Below are 26,167 nucleotides of genomic sequence, written 5' to 3'. Positions count from 1 at the left end.
TTATTTTTATCTGTCGTAATTTATTATTACATTTTGTACTTGCTAACAGAAACATCGTCCTATATTCTATATACACAATTCGGAGGAACACATTATTGTCAACTACAACTTTTGTATAATTTTCTTTTTATTTTGGAGCGAGATTTATAGTTGATACTACGTCCGAGAGCGAATTTTTAATTAATTTTTATATATTTTATGTATGTAACATTTCCATTGTTATGTTTGCGTCACATTGAAAATGATCCAACAGGGATCGAAACGTTTGTGTTGTTTACTTGCTGACTCAAATTAAATTTCATGTTTTTTAATTTCATAACATGTTTTATTTTATTTTTTAACTATTTAATATAAATTTGTTAATTTATGATGATTTTTTTAGGCTCGTAGCCCTTTGTCTTTTTATTTAAAGAATTCAGTATTATCTACGAAGTTTGACATAAAAAGTTGGCTAGTCTATTTAAAAAGTAGACAATAACAGTTAATATTGTATTACAACATTGAAATATGTAAAGTATATACTATATATATTTTTTCTGTCATCCAACTTTTTTTCAATTATTTACGATGAAAATAAATAAATAAATTACAAGTTTGAGGATTACAATTAAATATTATTTATCGTATTTATTATATTATATCATATATTATTGTATTATATATTGTAATTGTATTTTGTGTATAATAATTATCATTGTACGTGTTGTTAGGCGCAATATGAGTTTCTTCATCGTGCCATCGTGAATTACTCGGATCTTCACAATTTAGCCGATGATGAAACGGCAGCATAATGTTTGAAAAGCAGCAAGAGCGAGACTAAATTGTTCTAAATATTGTTTTGGCGGACATGTGCGCGAAAAAGTTCCGTGACAAGTGTCCGGCGATCCACGAACGTTCAAATAAGCATACATTGCCTCAACCAAAGATGAATAAACGTCGATAAAGATCATTAATGTCATCGTCATCATCACTATTATCATCATCGTGTAAACGGAAAGTGGATCGCGATGCACAAAGCGGATCTAAAGACTACTTGTACATAATATGTTCGCAAATTTTACATGTGCTGACTATTAGTTAAGTGTGGAAGAAGAGCATTGACTGGAGATTAACTAAAAATCGACTCATCGTGGTATTACTACGTGAATTTCCGACATCGTTGGTGAAAACCTTAAAGTGCAGTGCGTGATATTGTCACGAAACACCGTTACAGAAGCTTATTTTTATTGGTAACCTAACGATTTAGCCAGAGCATATTGTCATAGTGTGACAAAGTTTTAATATCGAAATTCGACACAGACACGAATGCTCTTGTCGGTATCCTGCATATGGCTGTACAGCGAAGCTGAGACACACAGGAAGGAATGGATATACTTGTATAGGTATGATAATTCATTCTTCTGCCAAGTATATGAGATATGGTCTGTAACTTTGAACTACTTCGCTCTTGCGAATCGCAATTGAAGCTAAGTAACGAAGGAGACATCATGATTATTCGCACAATTCATGACCGATCCCGAAAACTTCCGAGATCCCGTTAATGCATATTATCCTGGCATTTGCTACAGGATGTTCTGTTTTGACTAAAATAAAGATGAGATAAAATTCGATCAGCTTCATTTGCGGGAAAACCTTCGGAAGGAAGCGTCTTCTGTAACAATGCGCGACGTCGTTATTTTACGATCTGTCACAATAATAATACTAACGATTGTGTGCGTGTTGCGTATCTATATGTTCTTCAACACACAATGTAGAGTTAAATTATTATGATGTATTACGCATATCACGCGTGCACTGATTCCTCCTCTAAAAGAAAAAAGAGACTGATAGTCTTATTCAATTCGAGATACATGCGAGCACTTCGTTTACACAATATTTAGATTTCGCTGTGAATTGTAATATTGCGGCTATAGAGAGATGATCCTTCTTTTTTCTATTTTTATTTTTCATATTTGGGAGAAAGTTTGTAATACATGCGATATATGTGATGTGTTTTTTCCACGCGCGATGACACGAAAATTATGTTCGTGATTTAAATTGAATGGGCTGGGCAAAATATTCGATTACGATTTAGACATCGCAATCGGTAGTGTCTAGGTTCTAAGACAAGCGTAGCGACATCATATATCAAATACAAATGCGATAAATATCGTATTCTAAATTCAAAATATCATTATGAAAAATATTTGAAAGATATATTTCGGAAGGTATACAGATGTGATTCAACAATAGAATATGATTAAGAATACAAAATACAGAGCGTGACTCTCGATGTGCAGTCGCTAATTAGCATTCGAAATACTGCCCAGTCTTGCGAGAAAGATGGCAGAAAAATTGATGAGATTAATAAAAAGAAAGAATGGAAAAATGAGAGAAAGAGAGAGAAGGGGGAAGAATGATATACGTTTATTTCTCCACAAGTTTGTTAGTTCTAGTCAAGTTTCAATACGTGCGCTATCAATAATGCCAATTTTTTGCAGAAGACAGAAGGCAATCAACTTATAGCATTTTCCACTGGTAAAACTAGTGCAACACTAGTTTTACCAGTTGCAATTGAATGCAAATTGGTTTTTATATTTTCAGTGTTAATCAATAATTTAGTCCTTTTAAGTTTTTATGAAGTTTTATGAAGTTTTCGTGACAACAATGTAATTAAAAGGATTAAATTATTTATTAACGCTGAAAATATATGAATTGATTTGCATTCAATTGCACTCAATGTGTACCAGTGGCAAACGCTATTAACTCTTAAGGTTATTGAGGTAAAAAATAGTGACACTTACTGAGGTTGGTCTGAGATATCGATTAAAAAAAAACTGAAATAACACAGGAGATAAATCTTAAGGAGATAAAAGTTTTATAAATCTATGTTCTATAAATCTATGTTTTATTAACCTGGAAGTGATCGCGCTATAAGTCATTTCTTCCGTTTCTTCCGTTTTCTATTTATATCTTTCAATTTATTGGCACTATTATATTTTTACTTTTACATAAATGTTTGTTAATGTTTTTCGTATAGTATGCGAAAATAGATGATGTAAACACGCTTATATCTACATAAAATTGGATATGTTTATCAATGTTCGGTCTAAAAGACCATAGCGCGCGCACTTACATCTTTTTTCTTCTTTTATTGGCTCTCGCAGTCAGGTCGCGATCTGGCCATAAACTAATTCAAAAATGCAGATAACAAATCAAAAAAAGAAAACAATCACGAAAAAGCTCGACAGCTTGACAAAAATTAGGGATGACGCAACACCCAAATCGAGATGGAACATGTCCATTCCAGTACACAATAGGTAAACTCACTTACGTTAGTGTAATTAGTGTTTGTAATTTCATTTTCTTATTAATTATTATAGTAATTATGATCATATATGTATTCTAGTTACAACACATATATGTGCGGAAATATATTTTGGTCAAAATGATCAAGACACACCTACTAACGTTAGTTTCGAGACGCGGCTACTCCCAGGTTAATCAATTAATCGTTATAAATCTTTAGTCTTTATGAAAGTACTGAAAATGAGACAAGATATGGCGTTCATTCTTTTTTTTCGCGTGACCCATGGACCAATCTCAGTATTTGAGGATTAATTACGGATTAATTTCGTATCGCGTCTTGATTGTTTATCTTTTCTACACAGCTTTATTCCATTTTAAGATCCTCCTATGAGAGACACGAAGTAATGCTTCTTTGGTTTTTAAAATTATTATTAAAATAGTAAATATTTTAATATATATAATTGAGACATTATTAAGTGTAAATCATGAAATTCTCTACCAAATTTCACCAGGATAGATAAATGAAATTGGCAATTAACGTTAAAATTATATAAAGTATTGACAAAGCTATTCTTGTATTTATGTTTTTTTAAATAATTTATTTTTCTCTTTTTAACGAATTTATTTTTTTAAGATTTTATCTTTTTTCTAAAATAATTTACACTTCCTACAACTATAAATTTGTAGAAAGAGAAAATTCTGTTAATAATAGTCTACAATAATATTAGATTTTCAAAAAATCTGATTTTGACATTATTGTATGATTCGCATTGGAGGATTTATTTTAATATTAAACGTGCGATATATAGATAAGTTCTGCCTTACGCGACAAGTAGACACATTAGTTTTTATACTAGTTATCGCATAAATAATTCGCTTCAATTTTGTTATAGTTGTTAGAGACCTCTAAGAAGATTGGAGGAATACCCGCTGCCTGTATTTATAAATAAATAAATAAATAAATAAATAAATAAATATATATATAGGGTGTCTCAAAAAATCGCGATTTGAATACTATACGCAAGAAAATTCTCGAAAAATTAAATAAAAGTGAAAATATGCATGTATATATACATATAATATATATAATTCACATTGAATTATTTAAAAGCTCCAGCCTTCGACCGGTATAGGTATTTAATTTCTAGTTTATATTGGTTGTGTTCTCATGTACGGTCTAAAATAAAATTCTTATGTAAGTGTTATTTATAAATTTTTATTTTAGACGGTATTTTTTGAGATAAGAGGATTTTGAGAGGTTTATACAGTCAGTTACAGATTATGTTTAGATAGTCACCTGTCCATGAGTCGTGTGTATGGTGTATAATAATATTAATGAGTGTGGTCAGCGCGTTCACTAAGACTCACAGGTGATCATCTAAACGTAAATTATAATTAGTTATATTTAATTCCTTACATACTCAAAAACTCTGCTTAAAATAAAAATTTATATACAAATTACTTTTTTATTTAATTTTTCGAAAACTTTTTTGTATTTTGAGTTGCGAATTTTAGGATATCCTGTGTATACATTGTTACACTATCGCTTATCGCTGTTACTATTTGTATTAATGAATGGTGTGACAATACTTCTTTTGTACTCCCTCTCGATAATATCTATTATATATACATTTTCTGCAGGGTCACGCGACGTTTCGTTCTATTCTTAGTTATTATTAACTGCCATAATATTATTCTATATCTTTTCGGTTAGATTCACAAACAACAGCGACACAAATGATTGCAAAAAGAAAAGAGTCGTGTGAATACATAGAGCTTCATATAATCTTTTTTTTTTATTATATTCTGTTTTATTACATTCTTAACCTCCGCGAATCAGATGGAAAACATGAATTATATGTAGGTATATCTCATATCTCATGCTATATTAATTAGTACGATTCGTATGATTGATAACGCATTCTCCAGTTACACAAAACGGGCAACATGCGCGCGGCACTTTTTAAGAAATTCATCTTGCTGGGGGGGGGGGATATGTCACCCTACCTGGTTCGCGGAGAGTTTAATAAGAATAATTATTAATAACATCATATAATTATTATTAATTAATGACACAGGGCAACATGGGCAAAATTGTTTTAATCAAAATTGTTTTTTAGTTGTTTCTAATGTTTCTTACCTGCTTAATACGTTGTCTAAATTTGGCTATCGTGTCACAATTTTGAGCAAAATGCCGTTAAGGAGGTTTGGACTGTTAGTTGAAAACCAACTAAAGATTAAATTTTTTTACATAATGTAAATAAATACTGTATATACAAATAATCTCACAATTTGAACAATATTGACCGTATATTTTTCTTAATATTATTCTGAAATTGATCATTTTAAGCATATCGCCTTATGGGAGGCGGTCGTTCCAAAATAGATAATTACCGATTTAATACACACTCAGCCAACTTAGGACTTTGAAAAACTAGGAGTTGACATATCAATAATTGATGAAATATCAACAATTGTGTACAAAAAAGAAAAATCGGATTTTGCTCATTAAAGCTTTATTGTCACAAAGTTTACCTTTTTCTCACGGATTGCATTAGTAGTAACAAACTTGGCAACGCCGTAGTGCTGATACGAAGCCAACTTTATAACCTAAAATCCATCTCGACGTAAAGAAATAGATATGAAAATAATACAAAATCAGCCTTTATACCGATTCTGAATTTCTCCCTTATTATTCGTTATAGCCGATCACTGTCTGCATCATCGCAAAGTGCAACGTTGCTAAGTATACATTCGATCTTTCGAGTCGTTGACAATCTCATACATTTGTTAATATTTTATACACTAATAATTTATTAAAAATATAGCACATGAATAGTATCCACAATTCATTGCACTAATATTATATATGATTTGAAATTGTTGTAATGACAATTTATGTCAGTCGCATTTTTGATTCCAAAGTAATAGTGGAATCTCCTTAAAGAGGAAAAAAAGAGGCAGTATATTTTTAAGACTATAATCTTTTTATTATATTTCGCTTTGTCAATTTTATATGATAAACTTTTACATTACGGACATCTCTTCGATGATTTTAATCTGGACATATGTTGTAAAGGTGAAATACTGATCATACAACTAGTTTCTAAGTTTATACATAGTTTCTAAGATATTTAGATCTTCATCTTAATATTCTAAATGATTCCCTGCTATCAAGGGAAATGAAAGTTGGACGCCCCTGAAGCAGAGTTGGGGGGGAGGTCGCTTCGCCTGGAAGTCGCGCGATATACAGAAAATAATGAAATTTTGAAAATGAGTTTTATGTAAATATATCTTGAAAACTAGAGACCGCCGATTAATTTATAAGGAAAAGTTGATCAGTACCCTTACCTCTATGACATACATATGTATGTTAAGGGTAAGATCATCGAAGAAATGTCCCCTAATGTAAAGAAATACCTTTTATATTTCTTTTTGATTTAATATGTTCTGATTATATTTTTGATACATTTTTAAGTGTTAAATTCTAAAAATACAATAAAAATATTGTACCACGCAGTTATTTAATTTACACGTTAATTTTTTTTATACTGTATATTTTTTTTATACTCTATAAAATATAAATGTGGATTTAATACTGCACGGTGAAAAAATTTATTTACTCTCCCACGGGAATGAAACATTGCTGGATGCTGCACCGTGAAAATCGAAAAGAAAGACACAAAAGTAAAAGCTACTTCTCTGACAAAAGAAGAAGGAATTTATTAAGCCTTTTACATAAGATTTATATAATCGAGTAACATAAATAATCGAATTATACAATTTTTATAAAGTTTTTATAATCTATTTTAAATATATTTGAAATATATTTTAAGAGTTAATTTTTGTTGTAATAGAATTGTGAGCGATGGAGCGAGATTTTTTTTTCGAATTTGGATCATTAAATTCCTATAAAATCAATATATATTTTTAAAACAACTTTAAAAAATTTTGTTGTCCTGTGTAATTATTTCTACACTTTTGAAAACCTTTATCTTTATTATAAAAAAAATTTACTGTTGATTCATGCGACTCATTATGGCTTTCTTTTTATTAAATATATTTATTAAACATAAATTTAATAATATTAAAGCATCGATTTTTATCAGTCAGTAACTTAAAAATGTTGTGATTGATTAGTAATCAGACAACTATTGTTTCGACTATACTGCTATTATAAACGCGTATACTTTTCATACCTAATATGTTATTGCGCCACGCTTGTTATTATAGCATTACAATACATGTCACACGGATGGAAAGTTCATGATCATGCACGCGGTCGTAGTTTCGTATTTATATTTCATAAGTTTATCCGTTTTTTCCAAACGCCTAATCAATTATGAAAAGAGATGACTCTTATGAAGCAGAAAGCTTGCTAACAGCACTTGATTCTTTGTGCACGATTCGCATTGCATTCCTTATTTTTTCATGAGAATTTTATTTGCTTTGATATTTCGAGATCTTTTTTCTTCATTTTCCTTCATCTGCTGGCCATGATTTTCGTGGCAATCTTTTTAGCTTCGATATAGAAGTTAGTGAGAGAGACCATTTCACCAAAGATCTTTTGATGAGACCCGAGATTCAACCGACGTACTTCTTAACTTAATAGATCAGCGATAAAGTTCGATTAAGATAAAATCGATTAAGATTAGAATTAAAGAACGACCGAGAAAAGGTGATTTTTTTCATCTTTTTTTTGTGTCCTCAATTTTTGGATTAAACTGCCAAATAATATTAATCACAACTGTGTGCCTATAATGAGATATTATTTACAAAGAAGTTTCAGGTTGAGATGATAATTGTTATAACTGGAAAAGGGGGGGGGGATCACGTATTACATCTAAAAATCTGAAAATCTGCGAAAATCTGTTTTTTTACATTCAAAACAAATTGATTTATAAAATCACTAGAATAAGTGTGATGTTCGGTTGATCTTATCGTCATCGGCTGGATTGGGAACGGTGCATTTGCATATAGTCCAATTGCTCACACCATTCATATCGGTTGGTTCCTAGTAGTTTTTAACTGCTTCACCAATGAGATTATATTATTTTAAATTAGTTAATTAGTAATGTGATATACTTGATATACACCCAGCTGGAGCAACCTTCTTAAAATATGGACCTAAAAATGATAATTTGATAATGCACTTTGATTCCGTCCCTCCCAACTCTGATAATAATTGTCACCTCAATTTCAAACTTATCTGTGATTAATGTTTCAATATAAGGTAAAATTTATCACACAGTTTCAGTTCCAAAATCAAGGGCTCAAAAAACGGGCGATTTTTTCGGTCACTCTTTGTATTAATGAGTGGTAAGAGAGATTGAATGACACACAAAATGCAAAGATTCGTATTCGTCTCCAGTTCAAAATGCACAAAGTATCTCTGAGAGATAAGACTAGTTAAAAGAGATAATCGTGAAATCGACCTGAAATTTCGAAGTTGACTTTTTTTTAAATTAAAAAAAATTTCATCTTATATTTTTTTCTATATTCTCTTTTCTATATTCTCTTTTATTTTTATGAAATTAAATAATTTATCTCTATAATAGGAATTAAAATGTATATACTAATAAACGAATTTTTATATAATCGCCGAAGCTTCTATAATTAGGAATTTAATTTATAATTATCTTTCAATTAATTTTTTTTTGGAAGTATTTTATAATGATATTGTTTTTATAAATAGTTTTATATACGAGTATATGTAAATTTTTTAAACAGAAAAAAGGTAGATAATTGTGGGCAATAATTTCATAACTGTTTTTAAATAATTTTTTGATAAATATTAGGTGTTGGAATTAATTCGTAGCGTTTTACAAGTGATGGGAAGTACTTTCATTAATGTATTTTTTAATGCTCATGTGAAATAAATAACATTCTTTCATTAAAAAACGCTACGAATTAATTCCAACACCTAATAGTTTTTGATAATTACATTCCTTTGTGGCACGGCGCGGTTCCAAGTGAAATAATACGACATGAGACACCGAATTTTTAATGATATTATCCAATTGTATTGCATAGTCACAATAATATTCTTTCATTTTGTAATAATGGGACTAATGTCCTGTTGGACTAACTTATATTTACATTCGAGAAGAAAGAATGGAAACTACTCGAAAGTAAATTTCAAATACATATACTTACAAAACGCATATTAATGCGTTTTTAACATTAATTAGCATTAACATTAATTAATTCATTACTATGATAATTTCATTTTGATAAATCAGGTGAATAGCTTCGACTTTTCCTGGTCACGCATGATCTCTTGCCAGGGACAATCTCCATCCGCGTTAACTGTTGTCGCGGTAAATGTAACTCTATTTTTACATTTAAAATTTTTTACATTCGAGAAACGAACAGGACAGGAGAAAAAACTGTTCATGAAATAAAAGAAGACGAGAAGGTCCGTTTCCGTGACGGAACGTTTATCTTAAGGTTTATTGGATCATTCCTTGTGGCTAGGAAGTGGTAGAAGCTTTCACCATCTGCGACTGAGGTTCGATACGCAGATAATGCGCTCAGTTATTTGCAAGGCCGTAACTACTATGAAGGCTTGAACTACTATGAAGTTCCCATCGGTATCGCATGCGTACAAGATTGCGTTAATTGTTAAAATGACATGAGGCCTACAAATGCGAGAGGGATAATGAATAAATTGACCTGATGATTCTCTCTGCGATATTCATACAATTTGTTTGATGATTCTTTTCTCGTTGCAATATAAAATTTCTTTCTAAAAAAGAAAAATGTATGTATTAATATTAATATGTATGGCCTAATTCTTTATTATTTTTGTAATTTCAATAAAACAGTCATTGAATGGATAATATAATATTATGTCTTTAAAGTAAAAAATTGATTGATTTCAAGATTTTTCTTAAAAGAATTAGAAATTAGCCAAAAAATATAACGAGTTAAAAGAAACAATGCATTTATTTATTCTTTTTTCGTATTTCATGTATATACTTGCCAATTATTTATAGAAAATTATAAAGATGTGTGAATAGCGTAGAGTGGTTTATATTCTCTATATATTGTCTTTCCATTATTTTATATTCCGACTAACAGGGAAACATGCGCAAATTGCTGACGAAATATTATAAATTCTGTGAAAGATAATCGTATTAACTTTGATTTACAATTAATTGCTATTAAATATTTATTCATGTATATGATCTATCCTTTTTATAGCAATGTAATTTTTATAAGTAGGGAAAACTAGGGTTCGTTGATACAAGAAGCAAGATAACATTGCGTTTTGTATTCATAGCAAAAGAAACAATGGAAAAGTTACCAAAAACTATATTTTATAACATAGGTATTTTTGCTTAAGTTTTATTTAAATTAAACAAATATTACAATAAAAAAGTGAAAGTCTGATTCAAGAAGAACAAGTACATTTTCGGCTTTAAAATTTCGTGTTAATGTTCTTCAGCTTGAGAGAATAAATCTAGATGATGTATTATTAGCCAACACAAATGTTTCTATTACAACATTTTATTGTAAGTAATAACAGTAATTTGATATAATAAAATGATTTAAATGTAGAAAAAATGACATACATTGACTCAAGTTTAAGCTTACAAGGGAACATAATTAACTGTCCCTCTCTGATTTTAATAAGCTTTGAATATGTTAAAATATAGAAAAAAATTGGATAATTATAAGTTTTGAAGGGACATCGCGCCGATGACCTTGACCTTGACATATGTTGTCAAGGTCATGATCCTGAGGAGTGACTTCTAGATAGTTTCAGTTGGTGCTCATTTTTCCTTTAAAAGTTATTAACAAAAAAATGTTAATTATTCTCTCTGATATTTCACTCGAAACGAGATTCACTCCACCTCTTCCCCTTCAAAGCGTACGACTTTCCACGCGAAGTGACTTTTTTATTCCATAACGTTGAATTTTTTTACCGTAACTGTAACTAAATTAAATATTCAGATTATGCTAATATTGGAAAAATTACTTTGAAAAATTAACTTTTCATTATTATGCGTTTACTTACTGAAAAAGATAATTTGTAACGAATAACATTACTCATTATAAATATAAACGATTTTCAAAAAAACGAATAGAAAATAACGCGTATAAATATACAAATATCAAGTTACTTTTCTCAGTAAGTGAGTGACTTTTCCCATTCGTTATGAGTAACAATCAAGTAACTGTCCTGGGTGTTACAATTATAAACAAAATTGTCATCAAATAGTTATTATAATGAAGTAATGATAAGGAATGTAATACAACTTTTCTGCACAACTTCTCTGCAACATCAATTTGTTTTTTTTTTTTGCATTTTCTTTGCAATTTTGTTTCAATGTGTATTCAATTTCTCTCGGTACATGCTTACATAGAAAATGTTAAGAAATTTCTCTTCAAATTACTTTACAGTTTCTTTGCCAATTCTTTGTTATTTACTGTGGAAATTTGTCTTTAGTTTCTTCTCAGTTTCTTTGCAGATTGGTCTTGCAAAGAAAATGCAGAAAAATATCTTCTAATTTCTCTACAATGTTGTTTAAAATTTGTCCGCCTTTTCTTTGTAATTTTGTCTGTAGTTCCTCGTTAATTTTTTGCTAATATGATTTACGGACAAACTTCTCTGCTATTATTCTCAATTTTTTCCACAAACTGCTTTTACAGAGAAATAGTATAAATAGCAAAGAAATTATTTCGCCAGGGCATACTATAAGATAGCATTTTCGCTAAGACCAAGCAAATTATTTCCTTAACCTCGCCATTTTTCTTCAGTTGAAATGCAAAAAGGAGGCAGTGCCTTAAATGATGTTTTTCGAACGATATCGCTTTCATTACTAATGTAATTCACTATAATATTATGGCTGTGTTCCAAAATTTACTGCCAGTATTGAAAATCTATAGTTTACGTAATGTGCACTATAAATTTTCAGTACTGGCAGTAAATTTTGGAACACAACCATAATATCGCCTATCGATAGCATCGTCAGTTATTATTTTTTGTTTTAAAGTTGAAGGATGGCGCTTAAAAACGATTATACGATGGAAAAAGAATTTAAATTTGAATAGGTGCTGTAGTCGATTAAATATAGAGCCGAGAATTAAGTTGTACACTATAATAAAAGAATGTACAAAATACTTTGGACAGTTAAAAACCAATTATAAAGAATATCTCATTTTAAATATTGTATTAATTTCTTGAAAAATATAGTAAATACGAAAAAATGTTTCAAACGAAAGTTGTATGATTCAGAGAGAGACATAAAAAGGTACTATTGATTTTACCTTGAGGTTAATTTTAGCGTCAAGATCAGGGCAAAAGCACTTTGAATTTTTTAAATGAAATTTCTCCTTTTTCATTGCATATTCTCATAGCTTACCTTGTTTATTAAGTACTTTTTAAGTTATAAGGCTTAAAATTTATAAGTATCGCTGGCATTACTCAAAGTGTCCGATCAAAGGCTAAAATATTGTTCAAGACCTGAATAACATTTGTCAAGATCAAGGCCATTGGTTGCTTCTTATTTTCATTTTTACGTAAAAAATTTTAATGCAAAAATAAAAATAAGAGATACAATCTCTAATAGCCTTGATCTTAACAAACATTATTCAAGTGATAATCCTAAACAACATTTAAGAGGTTTTTAGCCGTCGGTTGGACACCTTAGGTAATGCTAATGCCAGCGGTACTATAAATTTTAAATCTTAACATGAAAAATACTTAATGAACAAATAGTTTATTATAGTGTTCTGAAAAGCTTTCGAGGATATGCAAGCTATGAGAATATGCAAAATGAAGGATTTTATTTACAAAATTCAAAGTATCTTTACTCTGACTTTGACGACATCCAAATCAAATTAATAGTGCTTTTTTATGTCCCCTTTTGAACTATACAACTTTTGTTTGGAACATTTTTTCCGTATCTATCAGTTTTCGAAAAATCTTAATGCTTTATAAAAATGAGACACCTTATGAGTAAAGAAATTATTATTTTTATAAAATATTGTTCATTTAACTTTAAACGTAAAGCAGTTAATGGTTATTTTAGTGTATTTTTTTATCACAATTTATATATTCGTAATGTCTTACTGTCGCAATGTTGTGTACGCAGGAAATAGATATGCTGACGCATAATTTTGCTGCCTATATACATTGTTAACAATAATAATGCATTAATAATACGCGTTAGAAAAGTTAATTCTCTCCAGATAATTCTACTTACATATGCACTAGTATATGTAGCAGAAAGAATTTAATACTTTACAGTTATTTATTAACATGGAAGTCTTACATATAAGTTGTGATAATTCTCACTGATCAAAGGTATTACTTATTTTTCACTATTACTAATTTATTGCATTTATTGATTTTTTTTCGTACAGTTTTCTTTCAAATATTGTAAATGCAAAAATATTTATAAAAAAAGGTATATACGGTAAATGTGTTACATAAAATTATTTTTAAATTTAAAAGATATGAACATACGCACACTAAAGAAGAATTTTGCGAAGTAATTATAGGCTATATATTTTTATATAAACTATGTATTACATAGTTTACAATCGTTTTTACAAGAAATGGAAGAAAAAAGTATTTCTTTGTTATTGTTATGTTATAATTATGTTATGAGAGTCGTTTGAAAAGTTTGAGCCTCAATATAAAGATGGCATTACTTATCATTATAAACCATTCTGGTATTACAATTGTACATGTTTTGCAAGATACCTTTGAAAATTATAATCATTTTGGACGCTCAGTTGTTGAGAGTCATTTGTACCAGTCGATGTTTTCGTTTGATGAAAATCTGTGTCCTCTGAGTCTAACTTTGAGCCTAGGAAACAGGAAAAAGTCAGTTGAAGATCAGATCTGATGAATACGGTGGGTAGTTAATTAATTCGAATCGCAATTCGTAAATTTTTATTATGGCAATCGTCGATATTCGATTTTTTTTTCCATTTTTAAAAAAACACTAACATCGACTGGCACAAATGACAACTGTCAAACAACAACTGAGCGTATCAGTAGTAGTATAATTCATTTATTGGCATTATCTAGAGACCCTTTAATCAGAGACTGGCCATCAGGATTTTGTCAAATTTCTTCGAGCGAAAAAGAAGTATATATATAATAGGCCATCTCCACTAATAGTGGTATGCATGATGTACACATCGCTATTGATGGAGGAGAGAGATGGTCTATACTTCTTTCTGGCCAGTTTCTGATTAAAGAGTCTCTAACATTACCTGACGTATAGCTATCTTACAAAGCTTCGCTGAGTCACAACATCAATTCATATGATAGTCAGTGTAGATGTCGCATTATTATTTATGTTATTTCTGAGATTACACATTACAGATCGGTCTCTTTACAATTGTACGCATATAAAGATAAGAAAGAAAGAACTTATATTTAATATCAAGCGTGTATATACTATCTTACGTAGAGGTAGATAAGATTTCCTTACAGTATATGTACACATATATACTATTGTACTTACTAATCTACTAATACTAACTGCTTTATAGTTAAATTTGAATTTTAGAATTATTTAAAATCCACAGCAATTTCTAACAGATTTAGCTTCAGGTTTTTAAAACTACTTTTATATCAAAAGGAAGTTTTAATTCCTTTTTGGCTAAATTTCTTGACCATATTTTTGCATTCCTTGTCATATTTGTTACAGAGCCAAAAAACGTGTTCTAAGTCTTCCGCATCTCGTTCGCGAGAACAGATTGACTGTCCTATATTTAACAAGACTGTATTTAAATGAATAGTGCCCGCTACATATCCGATTAATTGTAACAGTAGCTTTCTTACTTAAGTCAAGTTTGTTAAATCATGATCTTGATATTTGACTTTTGAAATATTGAAGGAATAAAAGCCTTTATTACCTTCCGTAGCTCTTGTGTATAAAGCTATGTTAATATTCCCCACGCACTTAGCTTTGTATTTGCTACTGACATCAGAGTAAGGAATAACTTGTTCTAAAAGAATGCCTTCAAGTGTCGCCTGTTCAGCAAGGGCGTCCACTCTTTCGTTGCCGATAATGTCGCAATGAGAAGGAATCCAGACCAGCTGAATTCCTTTATTTCTATCCTTACATTTAATTAATAATTCACAAATCTCTTGGTTAAATAAGACTGATATCTGAGATTTCTTCTATTGGAACACACACACACACACACACACACACACACACACACACACACACACACACACACACACACACACATACAGAGCCTCTAAAATGCTCTTACAATTTAAGAAGATGTAAAAATTGTTAAGCTCTGAACTAACTATTAAAGAGCATAATGGAGAGTTGGTTTCCGCCGTGAAAATCGAAGTTAGGTCATAAAGTTTGAAACTGAAGATGAATTATTCATTAAGAGACCAACCAGCTATTCCCACTATTGCACTATTGTTTAACTCCGTTCTTGGTCCATCCGTGAAAGTAAAGTGGAAGACTGCTTTATGTAGAAGATATCTTGGAATAACACGTTGGCATTGTTTGACTTAAATATTTTCGCCGCAATATTCAGACAAAAGATTTGATTCTTAAATTCTTTTTGTATACATTGACTTGGAATCTAAAAATGATACTGTTACTAACCTGGACTTCTTCAAATTTGCAGTCTAGCATAGTTTTGTTGAAGATATTAGAACAGTGAGTGTTCCGATAGGTCTTTAATTTCCTCTAAATAATTCGGAAGATAATCACGAACTAGATCTGTTAGAAGAAACTTACAATAGAGAAGTTCGAATCTGTATACTAACAATAATACTTTTGATTCTTCCATTATTATATTGTATTAGTAAGAGTAGAATTTATATACCCCATTGCCAAGTGAAAGCATTTTAGCTAACATTTTTTCAAGTTTGTATAGTTGATTCGAGCTGCAAGGCGAAAGAAGAAACCCGCCATATTCAATCTTTGATCTAATTAGTGTGTTATACAGTGCCCCAAAAGTCCCGGGCCACCTGAATAATTTCTGAATGGTTCGAGATATAGGATTGAAATTTACAAGAATAAAACGGGATCGTAAAATCTATCATTGAACCTGAAAAATTCACCTTAACATTCCCGGGGGGGAGAGGAGAGGGGGTCTGAAAGTCTTAAATGGCATATGAGGTCGAGTGAAGATTCATTTGAAAGGGCTTTTCGAGACGAGAACAACGCGTACTGATCGAGGATTTTTTTTCGCAGAGTTATGATCATTTGAACATTGTTATTCAGAAGAAAGAGTTACATCTCTTGTATGTGCTCATCTTGGCTCGTCTTTAATTAAATCGGAATTATTTTTCAGAAACAGTTGATTTTGAAATTAGATCACGCTCAGGATAAGTGGCATTGAGTAATTGAGTAATGCTAATGCTGGCGGTACTGTAACTTTCAAGCTCCGTACATCTGAATAACAATGTTATCGCACTTTTTGCAATGAACATCGCACTTTTAAATAATATATTTTATATGTAAGTTCCAGCTAAACCGTTTGTCCAATACTATTCCTAAGAATTTAACATGGAAAGATGATTTAATAACGGTTATTGAAACTTAAAAGTCTCCCGTCTTAACGTTACCATTATTAAAAATACTAATTTACACTTCACAACTACTAATTTACTTTTCAGAAGATATTTCAAAATTTCTAGTAGAAAGCCTCCTCGGCTATAGTATTAACTTGCTATTCCAACAATAAGCTATTTTCAATAGAGGAATCAAAGGAATATAGCATAATATCACGCGCGTGTCAAACTTCAAAATTCTTACTTCTGGAGAAATTAAATTATCTAAGTTAATAATGTATAATGAGAACAAGATAGGGCTAAGGAAGACCTTTAAAGGTATTTCGTGAGATGTTGACCGATATGTTAATGGATGTTCCTTTCCAAAATCAAATTGTTTATAAATAAATACTATAAAGTCTCTAGGCAATTTAAGTTTAATCAGATAATTTAATGATTTCAGAACTAACACTGTTGTATGCTTCTTTGATGTCTAGAAACAGAGCTGCTAAATATTCTTTTTTGTAGAATTGCTTATGAATGTCTGATATCAGCATAGCCACACTATCTATGACTTTATCACTGCTTTTGGAATAAAGAAGTATAGATATTCTTTTCACTTGGCCGGAAAACATCCGGTAATATCAGAATGGTTTTGAGTAATGCCATCTTCATGTTGAGGCTCAAAACTTTTCTAACGGCCCTCGTATATAATTAGTGGTAATATATTCTCTCCCACATATTTAGTAGGATCTCTTTTCTCTTTCTTATAGGACAAGATTTCCAAAGTAAAGAATTTTTACATACATTTATTATTTACAATCCTCTCTATAAAACAAAAATTTTAATTTTAAATTTAAATTTTGATTTTTCCATCACGATATAGGAGATCAACAATTAATGCTTAGAGCATATATGTTAACATATATATTTTAAAAAGCTATTATATAATATAATTAAAACATGACAATTTTTCAATCATCATCTTGCAATCAATATAAATTGTACCATTGTAGTATTCACGGCTTACACTTTTTACATTTAAAAATAATTTTATGTATTATTATTATTATTATTATTATTATTATTATTATTATTATTATAATAAAAAGCTCATATTTCAATAATTGCTGCTGATGGACTGTATTATATTTGCTTTCAACATTATCTTGAGCAGTTAATGCAATATGAGAATACACATGGAGCGTGTACATGTATAAAAATGTTTCTCTCTCATTCGTATTTTAAAAATGAATTTTTGAAATATGATAATATTATACATCGTCATTTTTAATATAAAATGTTAATTTTTGTTTTTATACAAATTAAAAAATTTTTTTTAATTAAAAGTGATGGATGGAGATGTATTAAAATGATATTTAAAAAAAATTCAAATACTATTGTAAAGCTTGTTTGAAATTAAAACTTTTACTTAAAACATTTTTTCATATCTCTTTGGCAGTTTAGATGATATTTATTTTAGAAGAAAAAAATCGATTTTTTTCAAGGAAGAGTTTCACCTTCTTAATGTGTGATTAGTGTAATACTTAGTATTTATAAAAAAGTCATGACTCTTAATTTGATTATATTTGGACATATTCAAAGCTTATTAAGGGGATGCTAGCATGATGGCAATTATCACAAATTATAATATTGCAACCAAAATCTTCAAATTGACGTTATGGATTGCAAAATTTTTTTACAGAATTAAAATTCGCTTAAATATGTATATAATCCGGATATGTCAATTTCATCGAAAAATCGCACAAAAAAGAAAAAAAATTTTTTTGCTCGATATAAAAGTTTTATAGTTTATGTGAGTAGTATAAGTCTCCAACGGACTTCGGATTACTTGAACAAACAATAATCCATACAGCAAAGTGTACCTCAGCAAAATCTGTGATTGTTTATGATGCCGGCAACTTGTCGTAGATTTGTCTTCAACGATTTCAAATATACCGATATTATAGTCATACCTTAGAACATACATATTGGAAGGGCTATAGGTGATTGTCGATGATGATCTGTCCTTGTCTGAATGCTTCACCGTATTGCGTATGCGTTGATTATTATTATGTAGTGTTTAAGAGTGTTGTATTATCCCCGCTCTCGCCTTAGAACATACATATGTATTACGTTCAAAGCTCACATATAAATCACGCGCAAGCGCACAGCAAACAAGCTTTCAGACAAAGACAGATAGATGTTGAAGACACTTTTATTACATTAATCAGATAGACGATATAGCCTTTCCAGTATGTATGTTCTAAGAGCAACACGCTAGCAACAATATATATTGTCAGCAGTTCTTAACGACAAGATAGCTGCATCAATATTACCTTGCGTTGTCGGCAATATGATAGCATTGTGTAATTTTACATATTATTACGACAATATGGCAATAGTACAAATTTTGATTATGGTGATTTTAAAATTGTCTGCAAATTGCTGGCAAGAATCACTAAAGTTATCATATCGTGAAGACATCAAATTGCCAATAAAAGCGGATACAGTTACTACAATTCTGACAATTTAGCAATGCATGTGCCAGCAACAAGACACACGTGCTATCTGGAAAGTTTGTAAAACTAAGATTGAAAGTCTAGAAAAAATATATTTTACATTGAACATAATTGTAGTATATATGTATGCTTAACGAAAATTCAGAATAGTAAACAGAGCAGTAATTGTGTTTAGCAGTAGATGTTCGATCTTACAAGAGATGACGCTGCAATATGTTAGATAAAGATAAATGTATGCGTTTGAGTGTGAAATAATGTAAGAAATTAAAGAGAGAGGGGGAGGAGAGGGGAAGGAGGGAGAGAGAGAGAGAGAGAGAGAGAGAGAGAGAGAGAGAGAGAGAGAGAGAGAGAGAGCGTTATTATTAACATTTTTATATACTTGGTATTAAAAAAAGTCTGTATTATCGATGATCAATTTAGCCGTCAATTTAGCTAGCATTCCTTTAAAAACGGGGGCGGGGGGTCTATATAAGTTGTTTCCTTGTTATAGCTTAACTTGTTTCGCGCATAAGAAGTGTGTGAACATTCAGTTATAACCTAATCTAACCTAACTCTGACGCTTTACCTTATATTGAATATTTCTATTCATGCAATCTTCATCTAAAATGGTATACATTTGTTTTTCTGTAATAACATTTTGCTATTCGATTGTTACAAAGTGACACTAAGGTATTTCTCCGAGAAATTGAGTTTCTACAGATTTTTTTGAAATTTGGATATTATGTTCAAAATAATTTTATCTATATATGATTAAAATTTAAAAAATCCTAGCGGTGCCGAAGTGAAGATATTCACCTTCAAAGTTTCAGCTTTTAACACGTAAACTCCTACCAAGTCTTGCCAAAGTAACGTTTTAATACTTTGCGGCAAAAATCTTCCACAGATTTAAAAAAAAAATAAATACCTATGTAATGTAAAAATAAGGAACCTTATAAACAAAAATGGGGAAGTATAGTGATACCGTTTCTGAATTAGAGTAGTTTAAATTTGTAATTTGATGAAATTCTTCTTCTCACACGCCGAGCGGCGAGACAAGAGGTCTGTTCGTGTTGCTCAAACTTTTTTACACTTTTTATACTTAAATTAGAGATGGATATACATTTGGCGTCGAAAAGAGAGAAAGTGAAGATGCTGAGTGTAAAAACTGTAAGCAAGGCGAACAGATCTAATAACATGCTGTTGCCACATTTGTCTTCAGTGCTAAGTTCGTGCACACATACGATATTTATGCGTGTGTGTGTACGCTCGCTTCAAAAGTTGCTTCCTTCAGAGAGCACGCGCGGAGAAGCATATTCATAGGTTGTACGCGATTAATTTTCTAGCGCGATTGTAGCCAGAAATATCTTAAAAAATATAATCTTTATCAAGAACATCTCTAATTGCACACTTTATCCGGGCTGTCCTTAGGATGTTCAAAGGACATACGAACATCCTCTTAACCTTCTAAGGATGTTCCCTGGAGATCTGTGTTGTTAGGATATATTTGTCACTTGTTTTTTATTTTTACGTTTTCATTAATTAATTTAATGTGCAATTTGTCATAGGGACAACTTACATCATGATATTAATATTGTATCAATTTATTCTTCACTTGGAGCAAGATGGCTACAATACATGTTTGTATTTCATTTATTACAAAGAAATTGTACAGTATTATACAGTAAACAATCGTTTCTAGAATAAAAATATAATGAATAATTTTCTTTATCATTAATTTAAGGTGGTTTTTTAGTAAATTGAGTTACCATATCTACTAAATGTCTCATTTCTTTATATAATGATGTTGATATCGAACTTGTCGTGTGCAAATAACCAAATGCAGTCAGTTTGCTATGTTCCCGAAAATCGTTGCAGCAATTAATTTCGATAAACTCGGGATAAGATGAGGCAGTATTATGTCTGTCACGGTGATACACAATAGAGTTCTAATTCTAAAAACGACATTTTGAAGGCAACTTGTTATTATCAGCATACTATTTGCAGCCAACAGCATGTTTACAGCAATATTATGGCAACATGTGAACGTTAAATATGCTACACGTATAATGAACCCTCATAGCAAAGATCACATTCACGTCATAATAGACTCACAATAGTCAGAAAGAAAATATGATAATGCTATCAATTTTATTTCATTATCAAATTTAGAATTCACATAATGACAATATTTTACACATAATAAAAGAAGTATCTTGTCCCTAGTTGTCAATATTTGTTGCAACAGTTGACAGCAACTTGATACCTTGAACTTATTTGGCATGAATTCAAGACGCTATCATGCTATCACGTTGCTATGATGGTAGAATAAAAATTCAATTGTAGTTTAGGTACTTTCACATTAAAGCCCAACTTTGGGCTCACTTCACAGGCGAGATGTTGTGCTCCTTATTCTTTCAGATGATTCTTGTTTACAAATTAATGTATCTTCGCCGTAGCCTTTTGTCGGCGGAGATGCATAATGTTCACGGATGAGTGATTTTGTGATAATATTTTGTTAGCAACGAATTATGATAGCATCGATTAAAAAAACTTTATGACTTGAAGACATATATGCAACAACAAATGGATACCGTTATATATGTTATTTTGTTGCTGTTATTATATTTTCGTCATAATTCTAAGGATGGAATGATTAATCATTCTTTGCTGTTATGTTGCTGTTATCTTGTCGACAGCATAACGCTATTGCTGACCGTTTGTTTTTGAAATTTCGTCAACTGATTGCATGCATAAGCAATCATATTGTAACGTATACTATTTTTATGTTAGCAAATGTATACTATTAGGTGTTGGAATTAATTCGTAGCGTTTTTTAATGAAAGAATGTTATTTATTTCACATGAGCATTAAAAAATACATTAATGAAAGTACTTCCCATCACTTGTAAAACGCTACGAATTAATTCCAACACCTAATAAATATAAGACAATTCATACAATGCATCAGTTTGCTAAATCACGCTTGATTATCTGGGTCATATGTCTTGTATTATTTCATTATGATACAAAATTTTAATATTTTGTCTGAATTATGCAGATATTGATTTTGGATGGCTCTGGTGAAACATCCAAAATTTTTGGTACTTTACTAAACAACCACCTTATAATCATAATTAGTTGTTTTAAAAATTAAATGGCGAAATTGTGGAAACTGTGCCAACAATGTCCCGATCTTTCCTACTATTTGATGAAGATAGAATATGTATAATAATATTAACATTAATCAATTATAGTAATCGCTGAACACATTATTCTTTAAGTCAAATTATTTTTATTTTTGAATTTAGATCCATATGATGCTTTGTCTTAAATTTCTTAATAAAAAATTGTAAGCATGCGAAAAAAATCTAATTAAATAATTGTACATTTAATTTTTTATGATTCAAGATATTTCCTTCCAAGTGATATTTCGAGATTTTAAATGTAAGAGTTGTTACATGCATCATTATCGGCTGGAACGTGTTGCACGAATGCAGAGGTGCGTGCCCTGTGAAGATATGCGTGACGTGTATCTAAGAACCGTCTCTATCAATGTAGATTAATTTTAATCTTTGAGACTTTAATTTATTTTTTACCTTTTTCTACGAGTTAAAAAGGAGATAGAATAAATTAAACTGAGATTAATCATTTCATTGGTGGACAAAATCAATGTTTTTCCTGAAACTGATGAAAGGAATAATTTCGTGTTTTACATGGAAATTTATCTATAAGAGTTTTTTTATCTATAAAAGTCAAAAAGCATATTGTTATGGCACTTTTTTCGCCCAGATATGATTACTAGATATCATTACCAGTGAATTGGTTAAAGTTAATCTACGTTGATAAAATTGGATATATGAAGATATCCGCAAGGAAGATCACAGGAGACGGTGGTTAAAAATATGAGAATAAAATTATATAATTATATAATTCAATGTGGAAAATATTATCGAAGATTACATCGCATTGATGCTATCGTAATAATAATTCATTCTGAGAACAACGGCATGCATCGAGTTACAACACGATTTACATTATAATTATTACAAATTTATGACATTTACGTTGCATCTATATCGAGTATAGAATAACCGTGACCGCGATTGAAATTGTTATTTCTTTTTTATGCGAATCTAATAGCGGATTCGGCAGACTGTACTAGTATGCACTGAGTGCAAACTTTTTCAGAGCCATATATTCGATTTGTGCGCACTGTACACAGAAAAAAATGTTTTGTTGAATTAACTAGAATTCTGGTGGAAAATGAACGATCCAGAATTCTAGTTAAATTTACAAGATTTCTGTTTAAATCTATTAAAATTGTAATTGAAATAACCAACATTTAGTAGATTTAATCAGAAATCTAGTAGATTTCTGGCTCGTTCATTTTCCACCAGAATTCCAGTTAATTCAACCAAATATTTTTTTCCGTGTATCAGTTCAGATTGTCATATTCGGCAAATAAAAACTGATCCAGTGTAGTGCTGAATTTATATTTGGACCAACTGAACCGGAAAAACTGATCGAGTTCAAGAAGTTGCATTGACGTTTCTGATAGTGCAGTTTGGTATAGCACCAAAGTGTTTTTGCATTCACATCGTATTAGCACCAGAGACGAATCAGTGCATGTGTGAATTCGCCATAAGAGACTTTTTCCTATTGTAACTCTATAATCCGTAGACGTGATCAAATGGCTTTTTTTTACTGGAAGGGGTTACCGCCGTCTCCGTGTTGGTCGATTATCGATAGGCTCAAATTTTGTAAATTAACGAAGGTAACACGCGGAACATACCGCCATATATTGCATTAACGTTACATGATAATGAAATTAATTATAAGAAACATTTGCATATATATAGTCTTAGTCTTTTGTATGATATTCATACGAAGGAGAGAAACAAGGTGGATTACGCTGAAACATCTATCTGAGATATTATGTGTACTGATAATGAAGTGATCAGAATAATTGACACGCGTACGAGATTAAGATCAAGAGAGATCACTCTCAAGTTTCGCTATCAAAAGTCAATCTCAGAGAGTAGAACTCACAAGAATGTGCACTAAATTTTGCGACAGCGCTCATCATTGAATCATTCTTTTGTATGAAAAGTTGTAAAACGATATTGGTAACAGTGCACTTGATGTGAAAGGAAATACATGACACAATAATGAGCCGTACATTTGTCTCTCGTTCCTTTCCCAATTATATTTCTCTTTCCTCTTTTTCATATAAATATATTGTAACCGTTTCGATTGACGGCACTTTGTCGCGTTTTACATAACGTTATTCGACAGCTAGTAATCTTACTCAAAGTCAATAGCCATGCATTGAATTATCGCTCGTACGATCTCAGGTGTTTAGGAGGAAAAGAATACGAGTGATAATTCAAATAAATAGAACTTGACAATCATCATTCATTTATAATAATGACTTACATTTATTTAAAAAAAAAATTAAAGTTATAGAGAATATACATATTTATATAAATATATAAGAAAAAAACTTATCATTATTAGTGTAATTACAATTTATTTGTTTATGGTAAAAAAGTTAAAATTTAATTATGGAGATGCGTGCGTGCGTGCGTGCGTGCGTGCGTGCGTGCGTGCGTGCGTGCGTGCGTGCGTGCGTGCGTGCGTGCGTGCGTGCGTGCGTGCGTGCGTGCGTGCGTGCGTGCGTGCGTGCGTGCGTGCGTGCGTGCGTGCGTGCGTGCGTGCGTGCGTGCGTGCGTGCGTGCGTGCGTGCGTGCGTGCGTGCGTGCGTGCGTGCGTGCGTGCGTGCGTGCGTGCGTGCGTGCGTGCGTGCGTGCGTGCGTGCGTGCGTGCGTGCGTGCGTGCGTGCGTGCGTGCGTGCGTGCGTGCGTGCGTGCGTGCGTGCGTGCGTGCGTGCGGGCGTGCGTGCGTGCGTGCGTGCGTGCGTGCGTGCGTGCGTGCGTGCGTGCGTGCGTGCGTGCGTGCGTGCGTGCGTGCGTGCGTGCGTGCGTGCGTGCGTGCGTGCGTGCGTGCGTGCGTGCGTGCGTGCGTGCGTGCGTGCGTGCGTGCGTGCGTGCGTGCGTGCGTGCGTGCGTGCGTGCGTGCGTGCGTGCGTGCGTGCGTGCGTGCGTGCGTGCGTGCGTGCGAGCGTGCGTGCGTGCGTGCGTGCGTGCGTGCGTGCGTGCGTGCGTGCGTGCGTGCGTGCGTGCGTGCGTGCTTGCGTGCGTGCGTGCGTGCGTGCGTGCGTGCGTGCGTGCGTGCGTGCGTGCGTGCGTGCGTGCGTGCGTGCGTGCGTGCGTGCGTGCGTGCGTGCGTGCGTGCGTGCGTGCGTGCGTGCGTGCGTGCGTGCGTGCGTGCGTGCGTGCGTGCGTGCGTGCGTGCGTGCGTGCGTGCGTGCGTGCGTGCGTGCGTGCGTGCGTGCGTGCGTGCGTGCGTGCGTGCGTGCGTGCGTGCGTGCGTGCGTGCGTGCGTGCGTGCGTGCGTGCGTGCGTGCGTGCGTGCGTGCGTGCGTGCGTGCGTGCGTGCGTGCGTGCGTGCGTGCGTGCGTGCGTGCGTGCGTGCGTGCGTGCGTGCGTGCGTGCGTGCGTGCGTGCGTGCGTGCGTGCGTGCGTGCGTGCGTGCGTGCGTGCGTGCGTGCGTGCGTGCGTGCGTGCGTGCGTGCGTGCGTGCGTGCGTGCGTGCGTGCGTGCGTGCGTGCGTGCGTGCGTGCGTGCGTGCGTGCGTGCGTGCGTGCGTGCGTGCGTGCGTGCGTGCGTGCGTGCGTGCGTGCGTGCGTGCGTGCGTGCGTGCGTGCGTGCGTGCGTGCGTGCGTGCGTGCGTGCGTGCGTGCGTGCGTGCGTGCGTGCGTGCGTGCGTGCGTGCGTGCGTGCGTGCGTGCGTGCGTGCGTGCGTGCGTGCGTGCGTGCGTGCGT

At 32.7% G+C, this 26,167-nt stretch overlaps 1 protein-coding gene across 3 annotated transcripts in view; it reads left to right on the top strand.

Moving 5' to 3' along the window:
- The window catches only part of Ptp69D (Protein tyrosine phosphatase 69D), a 96,718-nt gene that overhangs the window by 37,762 nt on the left and 32,789 nt on the right, over positions 1-26,167 (top strand). Inside the window, exons 11-12 of one of the 3 annotated variants that reach the window (XR_846709.2) lie at positions 711-1,382; positions 4,182-24,461. Coding sequence is in view for 1 of the 3 variants with exons in the window: in XM_011063412.2 (XP_011061714.1) it covers positions 711-791 (81 nt within the window). In the remaining 2 variants the exon portion in view is untranslated. Of the gene's footprint in view, positions 1-710; positions 24,462-26,167 lie in introns of those variants that run through there. The other 2 variants (XR_015545532.1, XM_011063412.2) reach the window with 2 other exon arrangements.

This window comes from Acromyrmex echinatior, chromosome 6 (genome assembly GCF_024713525.1).
Source record: "Acromyrmex echinatior isolate Ae372 chromosome 6, ASM2471352v2, whole genome shotgun sequence".
In the NCBI taxonomy this organism is placed as follows: Eukaryota; Metazoa; Arthropoda; class Insecta; order Hymenoptera; family Formicidae; genus Acromyrmex; species Acromyrmex echinatior.
Note: the sequence above shows the minus strand (reverse complement) of the source record. Positions and strands in the feature narration are given on the sequence as shown.